At 45.9% G+C, this 13,468-nt stretch overlaps 2 protein-coding genes across 3 annotated transcripts in view; both read left to right on the forward strand.

Annotated features, from left to right (window-relative positions):
• LOC310782078 (pleckstrin homology domain-containing family G member 3-like) overlaps nucleotides 1-10,738 on the forward strand; it is an 85,148-nt gene extending 74,410 nt beyond the window's left edge. The window contains exons 17-19 of one of the 2 annotated variants that reach the window (XM_083642745.1): nucleotides 3,571-4,372; nucleotides 6,257-6,976; nucleotides 7,464-10,738. In XM_083642745.1, the coding sequence (XP_083498871.1) occupies nucleotides 3,571-4,372; nucleotides 6,257-6,976; nucleotides 7,464-8,365 (2,424 nt within the window). In that variant the 3' untranslated portion in view covers nucleotides 8,366-10,738. The remainder of the gene's footprint in view (nucleotides 1-3,570; nucleotides 4,373-6,256; nucleotides 6,977-7,463) is intronic. The other variant, XM_083642746.1, reaches the window with a different exon arrangement.
• Nucleotides 1-13,468, forward strand: part of LOC310782079 (serine/threonine-protein kinase PAK 6-like) — a 217,573-nt gene that overhangs the window by 39 nt on the left and 204,066 nt on the right. The window lies entirely within an intron of this gene.

Raw genomic sequence — 13,468 nt, forward strand, 5'->3', positions numbered from 1 at the left:
TTCCACTCATGGCCGGCTTGGCAGGGAAATATTTGTGTATTTGTGCCACCAGTGTACCATCCGAGCGTGTGTTCAGCACAGCAGGGATTGTTGCAATGCCACTCCGAAGCAAATTATTGCCCGAAAAGGTAAAGCTGTTGGTATTCTTGGCCAGAAACCTGTAATGGTAAAACGAAGCAAAAAGGCTAATGGCTAAAGGCCTATAGCCTTTAACCAAGCCCAAAATGTTTAATTTCGAATTCCTTTAAGTTTATAAGATCGTGTGGTGGGCTTGTGTTGTTTAAATCCCTGAAGTTCGTTAATACAAGCTTAATTCATTTAAGATAATTGCATAATTCGTTTTGTATTTATTTTACACAGCAATATCTACTGGTTAATTTTACCAGGCTAATTTATTTTAATTTTTGTGTGTGAAATGATGAAGGTTTTCCCAATGTCCCACTGGGTTGTGTTTTTGCAAATAAAGTGTTGTACGGAAACAAGCTTGTTTCTTTTATTTCTGTTTATTATAGTAACATTTTTATTTGTCTTATATGGCTATTATTAGGAGGGGGGGGTTGATTAAATTTTATGAAGTCGTTGCGGTGCTGTTTGGCTGCCCGGCCTGGCACTGCTGCGAATGCGCATTCACAAACATGTCATGTCACGGAGTCAGGCGCGACATAAACTGCAGGCTAGTAGGCTGCTCAGTTAAAAACAACAATAAATATGCTGGTCGGTTACTTATTTTATTTAGCCTTCTATATTTTAGAAGCATATTTTTATGTTTACATTTTCTCAGTTTCTGGGATAGTCGGACAAGTGAACATGAAGGAAGAGTAGAGACTTATGGAACCCTGACTGAAGACGTTTGTTTATTCATGTAGCCTAATTAAAAACATTTTCAATGATAGCCTGAGGTGTCTGACTGCTGAATGTAGCCTATTAAAGGCCTTTGGCCTAACTGCAAAGTGCAAACTCAGCAAGCAACAATAAATTAAACAAATAGCCTATAGCAGCATTATTGGGCACCTAAGTAAATACATGCACTGTCTGGCATGCCTAGAATGTCTCTAGAACGTGAAATTAAATAACTTGAAAACTAATAAATGAAGAATCACTTTTAAAAAAAATTTTTAATAAAGTGGCTGGCTGCTCGGTTCTGCCCGTTTTCGTTTAGCATTTATTTGCGTCGGGACTTCACTGCATTGAACTGCTCCGCTGCATGTGCAAAGTTGAAGGCCTCCAAACCCTTTCCACAACTTGCGATCTGCATCAGCCTTGTGACTTCTGCAGGGACACTGGAGACTGGAATTGGGGGAGGGGGATGGAGGGTGGAATGTTTCACCCCTATTAGACCCATACCTGTCTATTGTCTCATGTGGCCAACCTATTGAAATGTAAATAAAGGAACGGGGGCAGTCCCGATGTTGTACGGAAACAAGCTTGTTTCTTTTATTTCTGTTTATTATAGTAACATTTTTATTTGTCTTATATGGCTATTATTAGGAGGGGGGGGGGTTGATTAAATTTTATGAAGTCGTTGCGGTGCTGTTTGGCTGCCCGGCCTGGCACTGCTGCGAATGTGCATTCACAAACATGTCATGTCACGGAGTCAGGCGCGACATAAACTGCAGGCTAGTAGGCTGCTCAGTTAAAAACAACAATAAATATGCTGGTCGGTTACTTATTTTATTTAGCCTTCTATATTTTAGAAGCATATTTTTATGTTTACATTTTCTCAGTTTCTGGGATAGTCGGACAAGTGAACATGAAGGAAGAGTAGAGACTTATGGAACGCTGACTGAAGACGTTTGTTTATTCATGTAGCCTAATTAAAAACATTTTCAATGATAGCCTGAGGTGTCTGACTGCTGAATGTAGCCTATTAAAGGCCTTTGGCCTAACTGCAAAGTGCAAACTCAGCAAGCAACAATAAATTAAACAAATAGCCTATAGCAGCATTATTGGGCACCTAAGTAAATACATGCACTGTCTGGCATGCCTAGAATGTCTCTAGAACGTGAAATTAAATAACTTGAAAACTAATAAATGAAGAATCACTTGTAAAAAAATTTTTTAATAAAGTGGCTGGCTGCTCGGTTCTGCCCGTTTTCGTTTAGCATTTATTTGCGTCGGGACTTCACTGCATTGAACTGCTCCGCTGCATGTGCAAAGTTGAAGGCCTCCAAACCCTTTCCACAACTTGCGATCTGCATCAGCCTTGTGACTTCTGCAGGGACACTGACTGGAATTGGGGGAGGGGGATGGAGGGTGGAATGTTTCACCCCTATTAGACCCTACCTGTCTATTGTCTCATGTGGCCAACCTATTGAAATGTAAATAAAGGAACGGGGGCAGTCCCGATGAGAATATGCCTACAGTAGCCTATATTACAATAGGCTATATATAAAATCTGTGGCTTTCAAGGCTGGTGTGAAAGAGCCTACATAACCAGAGTAGGCCTATATTGTTTGATAAAAATATGTTTTCAGACAATGGGCACGGCGCGCGCGCGCGCACACATACACACACACACACACACACTGCTCCCCTACGAGAACCGCAGGCTCTGCGCACGCTGTGCCTGCTGAGCGACATGACGGGCGGCCAGCGTGGCCGTGAACCAGATGACAAATAAATAAAGTAGCTACTCTCACCTCTTGATTAAGGTGTAGGCTATGGGAGTTATTTATTTTATTTATAAAGGATACATGTACAAAGGATACATGTACAAAGGATACTGTTGGCAGAGTACATGAAACATTCCACCCCCCATCGCAAGTGATTTTATTCTGCATGTAGAATATTCAGCAGGAATGCACAAATGTCACACAAAGGAATAATAATAATAATAATTATGACGTGATAAGATCATTCATTTTAGCACCGCGCGCTCCGCTCTCTTCAATGAGGAAATGGAAATCCAGACCTTGTAGAAAAGTGTCGATTTTCGGGGTTAGGGTTGAAAGTAATTCTCTCTCTTTTCAGAGGCACACAATTACTCACATAAGACCCTACATTTAATAGTTAATTTAATAGTTAGTTTGTGGATTTGGTTTCCAGGGACTTTTTCATCAAGGGGAGACAAAACACGATTGATTTCGTAGGCTGAGAGCGAGAGCCTCCCTGCTTGCTGCATATACTGTACTGTAGGTAGTTGTGCACTGCCGCCCCCTAGTGTCCCACTTTGATACCACATACTAACGGCAAACAGAATTAACGCCGCGTTGCGGTAAAAGACGCTTATTGATCCGTCTACCACTGTACGTGGTCGGAGTGAGAACGTGTTGATAATCATAGGCAGGTATCGTTTGACTGGTGAAGTTTCAATACTACTTGGTACTGGGCTATTTCAGTCATTACCCAAAGGTACCGAGTACTGATACACAGCCCTACATATGCCATTAAATACTTCTTAGAATTGTTCACCTCTCATTTTTAAGTCGTAGATGGAAGATTTTTTTGTACTTGAGAGAGACGATCTGTAGCCTCATTTTCAAATCAACCAGCGATTCCGAAACTATTTTTGCACGAGTCTAATAATTTATCAAGTATTTGATTGATCCTCTGTTTTCTCTTCCTCTCTAGCCTGCTACAGATACACCGCTGCAGGAGGAGACCTCAGACGCTCAACCCACAGAAAGCACAGAACCAGGACCGCTGTCCGATCCGGAAGGTTCCTCCGCTACACCTCCCGTGATCCCCGCGTCTCCTAACTTGATTCCCGCGTCTCCTAACAGGATCCCCGCGTCTCCTAACAGGATCCCAGCATCTCCTAAAGGGACCAAAGCACAGACACCAGAAGAGAACCCAGAGGAGCAGTCGGCCACCACGCCCGAGTCCGACTCGAGAACCTTGAGCAGCGCAGAATCCTCTGAAGAAGAGGAGGATGAGGAGAAGGACACGGCGGAGGAGGAGAGCAAGGCGAGTAGCATTCTGCCCTCCTCAGTCTTGGACAAAGCCAGCTCCATCGCCCAGCACTTCAACAGCCTCAGACGGGGCAGCCAGGCCGTGGATGACGCCCGCTCCCTCGGGTGCTCCTCGCCGCGGGTTCCCAGCCGGCTGAACAGCAGCTGCTCCGAGCTGCCGGAGACCTTCAGCGAGGCAGATCTGACCCTGCTGTCTCCACGGGACGACGGCATCTTCGATGGCGACCGAGGAACCCGGCGAAGGAGGGACTCCACACTCTCCATGCAGGACCAGCTGCTCATCGGGAAGATCAAGAGTTACTACGAGACGGCCGAGAGCCAGGACGCCGCTTTCGGCCTGCGCCGCCGCGAGAGCCTCAACTACATCCCCACCGGGCTGGTCCGCAACTCTGTCAGCCGCTTCAACAGCATCCCCAGGGACGAGCCCTCAGCCCTGACCACATCCTCCACTCCTGACCAAGGTTATTATGGTTTCACATTTATTTTTCATTTTGTTTGACTTTTTGTTTTCAATTTCAGTTTAATTCGTTAGTTAGTTTCAACGTCTTACGTCTGCACACTTCCACCGACGGAGGGTCTGAATTACAAGTCAGCATTTCCTGGTTTTGCGAGGGGAAATCCCCTGGCTCCAGTATCATGGCGGAAGTCCAGCTTTCTCCGTGTATTGGGGCATCGTTCAAAATGTCCCGCCCACGAGTTGCGTCACACAACTCGGTCCGTGATTGGTCAATTCATATGCCTGTCACACATTTTGTTTGTTTTGGTCCTTAACCACTTTTCAAGAGTTGTGCGCCAGACCTAGAATTGAACTATGGTTGGCTACTGTGAGACTAGATGCGGTACGGCTGCCCGGAACAGACTCGCTCCAATGTAATACACACCTGTTCTATGTTTGCTGGATCCACATGCATCTGACAAGACGACATGGGTGTGGGTCTGTGTTCAGGCAGCCGCACGGAGCCGTACCGCAGCTGGTGGACATAGGCCTTTAGTTTTTCTTTTTGTAATACAGTATGGGGTATTTGTCAGGGGCGAGATTCAAAAAGTCTGTAAAAGTATTGTTTAACACTTTCAGTGCCACGGCCCTTGGGCAAAAGGTTGCTTGCTGTGCCACATAGGCCGCAATGCATTTTAAAACAGTCATATAATTTTTTTAATAATTACTATGTAAACACTGAACACGCACAAATAACGATGAGACTCTCTTCTATCACCTGCAAAAAAAAGTTTATTGATCCCATTTTCCGTTCTTTAGTTATGAGCCGGAGAAGATAGCCTGATTGAACGAAAAACATACCTTTTTTTCTACGAGCTGAGATAACGAGCCTTTTGTGAAATTAAACATTTCAAGCACATCTCTGACTCTGAAGCTAATTTTCTGATGTCTGGGTCTGTCTGGGTGAAGTGTATGCTGCTCTGCTGCTCTCCGTGCTCCCCCCCCCCCCTCAACTGCACACGCCTCCTGGGTGTGTCTTATGTGTCTGGTGGCTCTCAGTCTCTGCTGAGTTTGCTGCGCACACACAGTGAATGGTGCGCGATATTCAGCTTTTTGGTTCCGCGTGTGTTTGTCACGGGCTGGCATGCTTCCAGTTCGGAATAATAATGCTGATTATGTGAATGTGCTGTTGCAGGCAGCGTACATGAAGGTGCTCAGTTGTGACAGCGGATGCTGCTGCTCTGGGCACAGCTGGCGTTGTGCTCGTTGTGCTTCTGCACGTCGATGCATACGGACGGATGCGATGCGATTTCCTCCTTTTTCCCAGTGACTATTTCTGTGTGTTTGGCTCCTTTTTCTCTGATCAGGAGAGTGCTGTCGCCACCTAATGGGTTTGTAAAATAGGTTATCGACCTCCAATAGCTACAATATTGTTAGAGGCGACGTAAGAAGCTTAGATCGACACCCCCCCGTCAAAAAAACAATTTGGAGTTATGACGCCATTTGGCGTCGCTGGCACTGTACGGTAAATTTCTAATGACGCCATATGGCGTCGCTGGCACTGAACGTGTTAATAAAAACTCAACAAAACATCACACCATTTAAAAAATGTATGCCAGGAGAAGGCTGTGGACTAAAACACAGCTAAGAAAAAATAAAAATAAAAGGGAAGATAGCTGTCATATCCAGCCAAAAAGTTATTTGTGAAATAAACTGACAAAAAAGGAAACTAAAGACATTTTCCCTATAATTATAGTTTATTTTAGTTAGTTTTGTAAACACAATACAGTTTCAGTTGGGTATCGTTTTTTTGTAAAGCCTAATTTTTTATCTTTATATTCACATTTAATTTTCATTATTTCATTAGTTTTCATTAATGACAATAACCTTGTTTCTGTCCCTTCCACAGCAGAGCCAGACTCAGGTGATTGGGACCGCCTGGTCTCAGGTGCTTCGTTTAACCCCCTGGTGGGTGATCAGAGAAGCGGTGAGCCAGAGGTCTCAGGTTTCTACATAGGAGTCCGCTCTGACTCGGTCGACTCGACATCCGGACCACGAGCCGTGCAGGAGAAGCCCGGTGAGGATGAGGAGTTCAGACCTTCATCAGAAATGATCAAGATTTGGCAGGCGATGGAGCAGCAGATCAGCAGATCCAAAGGTGAAGGCAGAGGCCGTGAAAAACCAAACTGTCCGCTCTCCAGAGCGGCCGGTCCGGGCCTTTCCATCAGCAACACGACCCCCAACAAGAACCGTGACGGAGACAACGAAGAGTCGGACCTCAGCACCATCACAGAGGAGTCCCTGAGCCCTTCTCCCTTCAAACACTTTGGGGGAAATCGGCCCGGGAGTTTGAGAGATGCACTGAGGGTCTTTGGGGGAGAGGGCGCGGTCCTCAGGGCGCCGGTGCCCAGAGTGGCCCAGCTGAAGGCAGAGGCGGACGGCAGAGAGCCAAGTGGCGGGTCGGACCAGCCGGATGACCCGGACGCGGCGAGGAGCAGAGTGCGCCATCTGGCCCGTCAGTACAGCCAGCGACTCAAAACCAGCACGCCGACGCTAAGGCAGAGAGGACAAGACAACCTGACCGGCAAGAAGAGCCTCCCCTGTGTGATGGAAGAGAAGGAGAGTTCAGGTACAGTAATGTCCCGCTTAAAGGAGAATTTCGGTGTTTTTCAACCTGGACCCTATTTTCATATTTTTTTTATGTATAAGTAAGTAATGTGAACAGAGATATTTGAAATTGGTGCAGACCAAGATCGCTTCAGTTGGCATTGCCACTTTTGCCACATGCCCCTACTGCAGTAAACGAGCTAAGAGATGGCTAGTGCTGCTGCCCCTACTGCAGTAAACGAGCTAGGAGAGGAAGGGTAGTGCTGCTACCTCTACTGCACTAAATGGGCCAAGTCTAAGAGAAGAAGGGTAGTGACAATTACACCGTTTGAAACGGACACATTTATTTTTGTCTGAAAATGTAGTATAATTGGGCCTTTAGTTGTCAGACTGATAGACTCTGGGTGCCCAGATTGGTCCCGTTTCCCTTCAGTGTTTTATTTTTGACAATAAAAATTCAACAATAAAATTTTATCAGACAAATTCATGCTTTGTCTTATCTTTTACAGGTAAACCCAACCTGACTCTGCCGCTGGTCCCTTGCCACCAACTCACCGCTCTGCCATTGAGCCCCATAGAGCAGGTCTGCTCTCCAAGCCCCACCCACAGCCCCACGGGCCCCTCCCCCGGCCACAACCGCTCCAGGAGCCCCCTCAGCTCGCCGACCGAGCGCTTGCACTGGCCTGACGTTCGTGAGCTCCGCTCTAAGTACGTCCGCTCCCACAGTGAGCGGTCCCAGCAGCATCCTCTGGTCGGCCGCAGTCGGTCCGTCCCGGAGCGGATGTTGGACGACGGGCCGAAGAGACGCTACAGCTGCTCCTCTGGCCTCCTCCTCCCCGACGAGGTGTCTCGATACACGCCTCACGTCGGCCGGGACGCCGGCCGGGGCCAACGCAGCCCGAGGCTCCACAGAGCCAACTCTCTGGACCACAGGTTGAGCGGCCGCCATCTGCAGAAGCACCGGGAGAAAGCTCCTGACGCTGGGCATGGCGGGTACTACGTCTCGGCCGAGGCAGCGCTGCCGAATGACCCCGGCCGGAAGATCATGGTCGTGGAGAAACTTCCTGAGCTCTTGGGACCGGATCCAGCTGAAACGGCCAAAGAGACGAAAGAGGAAGAAGAAGAGGACGACAACTACATTCAGATCCGTTCGCCGACGAGCAGAGAGAAGATTTCCATCATGGCCGTCATCGACCGCTGCCGGGCCTATCAGGAGTCAGACGAGTATAAGCAGAGAGCCAAAGCTGAGTCCAGCCTTCCAGCCATGCGCGGCGGTGGGCTCAACGCGTCATCCCCCAGCGAGCCGCGGGAAGAAGCCCAGAACACAAGCTCAAACTCCGGACAGAAGACAGAGGCCGGAGCGCAGAGCATGGTAAAAAATCTGAGAGAAAAGTTCCAGAGTTTAAGGTGAACAGACAGAACCTGTGTATTTTTTTTTTATTAAATGTAAATGAAATGTAAAACACTGCCAAAGCTCCGAGACATTGATCGGAAAGATTCTTATTTGAAAGTTTTGAGTTTTTTGTCATGTCAAAACAATTGCGTCCTAGTTCTTAGTGTCATTTAGTGAACAGAATATCGGCCTGTCAGATGTTTCGATCCTAAAAGAAATGAATTATTCCACGGTAGATTACTGTATTGAAACAAATATGTAAATATCTTTATACAGTCCTCAAGAACAATGCTCTGGAGTCTATTTGTTGAAGCACTTTTAGTACAAGCTGTATGGTTGGGTTATGTGGCGTCTGTGTTGCACAGGTTCAGTAGCCTAGAGAGTGTGTTTAATAGCGCATAAGACTCTGTTGAGCGGCTCTATACAGACACTAGGCTGTATGCTTTGATTTTAAAAAGTCTTAGGGAATATTCATCACTACAAGAAGGGATTGCTCGTCTCTTTAAGCTCTATTTGCTTCACAGTTGCACAAGCTTCATAGGTAGAAATTAGGGATGCACCAATTTATCAGCCGTACATCGGTATCGGCCGATATTCGCCATGTTGACTGCCATCGACCTTGTCACTACCCGATCTGCTCAACTGCCCCGATCTGCTCGACTGGCAACAGCACATGCACGAGCAGGTCCGCCATCTTGCCACTTCACTCGGACAAACGTCACTGCCCGATTTGCAGCACCGTGCAATGCGCAAACGTCAGATCGATAGATGGATCGATAGATAGATAGACAGACAGATGTTTGAAACAACTTTACACACATTAGCTACCTACATGTAGCTCGTTAGCCAGCAAACAAACATCCTTATAGGTTTCAGATACTACAGTAATACCGCTAAGTAAACAAAGCGGCCAAAGGATGCAAATCGGGTAGTCAAATTCAATGCTAATAATGGTTTGTCCAAGTAGCTATGCAAGATGGCGGACTTGCGCATGCGCTGTGGCCAGTTGAGTAGATCGGGCAGTTGAGTAGATCGGGCAGTTGAGCAGATCGTGTAGTTGAGAGGCCTACCGACAAATAAGATGACATTCAATGATGATGCATCACATTGTGGTGGATTCAAGGCCCGCCTGGGAAATTTGGGCATTTAGCGGTGTCATGCTGTATTGAATGTACCATTCAAGCTAGGAAATTCCAGTGTTTGGCAGGGAGCTAGCTACAGCATAGCTAATGGCAGAGAGCTAGCTACAGCATAGCTAATGGCAGAGAGCTAGCTACAGCATAGCTAATGGCAGAGAGCTAGCTACAGCATAGCTAATGGCAGAGAGCTAGCTACAGCATAGCTAATGGGGGAAAAAACATATCGGCATCGGCTAAATGGTTCTTTTACGTATCGGTATCGGCCCAGAATTTGGATCGGTGGATCCGTAGTAGAAAGACTACAAAGACAACAATGCTCGCCTTAGTTGAAGCTAATCTGAATGGATTCCTCCAAGCAGACGGACTTCCTACAGCCTTCCGACATGAGGTTTCTACTGCACAGGGACTAACACCACTACTACAGTCTACACTGTAAATCCGCCTTACAGAATCTCCTGTTATCCTCAGATAAAAGAGTCCCATTGGGAAATTGGGTTATTCTGTTTTATCGTCCTGGATGGGAAATGGGCAGAACAATGAATCGGAATGTTATCAAAATCGCAATATGGCGCAATATTTGTTACAGGCGAAATGTGTGTTAAAATACAATTTTAAATTAAATATTGTGGGCTGCAGAGATGTCTTGGCCTATACATCATATTCTATGAAAACATCTTAGATACCTCCAAAAATCACACCATAATCAATGCAATGTGCTTTTCAATGGAAATGAGAATGATATAATACCGTAAATCACATTGCAATTGCGATGTCAGTCAAAGTAATTGCAATTGGATATTTTTTCAAAATGGTTCAGCCCTGATGTGAAATCTAAGTCACACCTGCGTTTGAGCACTTGCATCTCTGGACACCTGACAGAGAAACTTCTCCAGAGAAAGGTGTGAGCGAGCGGCTTGCTCAAGACACTTTAACTGGATACACTGGCCAATGGGAATCGAACCTGTGACCTTCCTCTAACCACTAGCGGCCTGGATCATCTCGGTTGGTTTCCTCGCGTGTGTTGAGGAGTTTTGGGGACTCAGATAGTCAACACTGTTAACAGGCATCAGGCTCCTTCCTTCATGTACCTCTTATTTATTGAGCTGATGTAAATATCATACATATATTACTGTCTGTCTTTCTATAACTGTGGTTATATTTATGTTATATGTGTTATGCGTTATATATGTATGTTATACATGTTGTGTGTACAGAGATGTTTACGTTGCCAAGCCGGGCGTCCATTCCACATTAAAACAACATATACAGAAGCTGCTCACTGGTCCACCGTGTGTATTTATGCGCGTGTGTGTGTGTCTGTGTGTGTTGTGGTGAGATTTAATAATATATACATACATTAATAAGATAATGTTTAATAGATAATGTTATTAGCCTGCTATTACTATTACTGTGACTGCAGTATAGTGCCCTTGTATGACTTCCTGTTAGGAGCCATATAACAGCTTTGAACCAGTAGATTGTAGTTATTTAAGGGTAAAGTAAAATTCTCACTACAGTGTGTGTGTGTGTGTGTGTGTCTGTGTGTGCGTGTGTGTAAAACGGGTCATAAAAACGGTTATGCTGTAACCCAGGTTCCCTGAGTGGAGAATATCTCTCCTACAATTGTCATCTGTGTACATTATATCCTTGATTAGCTGCAGCTGACGTTGAATAGCTCTTTAAATCACTTGATCACCTCACCTGGGTGAGTGAATCGCTTCACCTGTGGGTGATTCGGGGCGGTGTCCTGATTGGTCCCAGGCTATATAGGCCCCAATCCAGGCACCAGCCCCTTTGGTAAACCTTGCTTTTTCATACAGTTTTGGAGCGTCACTTTGTGGTAGATAATCTCCACTCAGATAACCTGGGTTACAGCGTAACCAACGGTGTCGATTATGTCTCCTACAAATTTCGTTTGTGTTTATGACCTCTGTAAAACACACCGCGAGGAAACCAAGCTGACGAGCTGCTCCTGCGGGAGCCTGAAGTGGCAGTTGAGTTCAAATGAGACGTACCACCACCAGAGTCACCTCTGTGCACAAATGATGAACACAGCCATAACCCTGCAGGCACAAGGTGCCACCAAGGCTTAGTGGACCTTGCCAGATGCTAAGGTCGGCTGTAATTGGGTGGAGAGTTGTCCAGCCTGCCAGGTTACAAGGCTAGCTCCGAAGAAAGACCTCCCCCTGTTCTGTTCTCGTAATAGTTGTGACCCCGGAGGCATAGACTATCAGCCCATCATCCACTGCCCTCAGCCTAGCACATGTCCTGAGTCCAAGGCTCGGGAGACAGCGCCACCCTGTGTCCAGAAGAGCCGGGGCACAATCTGTGGAAGCCATCGACCCCAAAAGGCGGAGGCACCATCCTCCAAATTAAACTGGGACAAGGTTACTATAATTCGAGAGCCAATAGCGCAGTTGCTCATGGTGATGGCGCACAGTTGCCCAACTGTGATTTGCCCAACTGTGCTGTCACTCACCCAGGTGAGGTGATTATGAGGTGATTACAGTATGTGTCTTAAAGAGCTATTCAACGTCAGCTGCCGCTAATCAAAGATGTGAATCCAAATGAAATGTGTAGCAGAGATAATCTACGCAAAAGAGAACCTTATAAGTTATAAGATCAAATTAATTCATCTTTAACAATCTTTAACACATTCACTGCCAACAACGTGTAAACACGTTTTCAGAATCCAGCTGTTGACTGCCAACAACGTGTAAACACGTCCTTGGCATCGATTTTTTTTTTTTGACGGTGGGTTGTGCATCTAACCCTTTTACATATCTTATATAAGTATTGGACGTGTACAACGTGTACAACCCATTCCACCGACCCACTAAGTGGCGACAAGGAAGTAGGAAGGCAAGCAAAAAGCAGTGTGATCCATTTCCATTCTCATGAAAATGGATTGGCGGAGGCGCTTTCGTTTTCGCGTTGATTGCTGGCGGTGCGGGATTGCAAACTTGCATGGTGGATTGCGGATGGAGCACACTTTGAGGCACGCAGCGTAAATATGACCAGAGTCGCAGGGGCTTCATCGGAGCTCTCGGCCAGGGCTCCGGGAGGCGGGCGAGTCCAGCCGGGCTTCCTCGGGGAGCGGCCACGCAGACAGGCACAGCCAGGCACAGCGGCAGCGGGGCAGTGAGGCTGGTGACAAGCAGCAGGCCATTTTGCCTTGCAAAATAGCACCAAATTGGAAACAGCCATAAAAGGCTTTTAGAATGGGATTTTCAACCCATTCTTTTTTGTTTCTTTTTCGCTCTAATTTAGAGTAATTTAATTTCTATTCAGAAATTTATTTGAGAGGTCGAGAGTATGAGAAAGTGAATTTGCACAGGTAGGAAAGTGCTTGTTACATGGCGCTGCAGCCAAGAAGAACGCCCACGGAGGGAGGAGTTGAGCAGAGGGGAGTTTCCTGCTGTTATGGAGGAAATTACTGTTCAAAACTATTGTTTAGGTCTTACTGATGCCAAAAATGAATGGTTAAAGTGACTGTTCTATCGAATTTCACAAAAAGCCGTTTATCTCTGAATATTTTTTCTGACGCTAAAACCATGCTGTATTCAATTGCTAATGCTTACATAACTACTAACTCTACAAACTAACTCTTTTAGACAGAGAAAGTACACATTCTATTAGTACTTTTGAGATATTGTATGTTCACAAACTCCAAGCAGAAAAGAATCCTCGGCTCTTGTAAAATGAGCCAGAATCCTCAAAAAACGGCTTGGCAGAAGCTACCTACAGCAAAAAAAAACGGCTGGCAGTCAATGTGTTAAAATGACTTGAATGATCCATTTGGTGAAATACAGTCATTGTCCAACATGGTCTCACAATGTAATCTATAGATTCATGTATGGACACGACGCTTCCAGAATTACGCTTCTCCACCATGAATTTGAAAACGTAGAATAACATATATCCCAAACCTCCCAAAGGTTGTTATGGTAATCAGGTAATGGTTGGGCAAGTCAAATAGGTT

The sequence above is a fragment of the Poromitra crassiceps genome, assembly GCF_964638095.1.
Source record: "Poromitra crassiceps genome assembly, chromosome: 9".
Lineage (NCBI taxonomy): Eukaryota > Metazoa > Chordata > Actinopteri > Beryciformes > Melamphaidae > Poromitra > Poromitra crassiceps.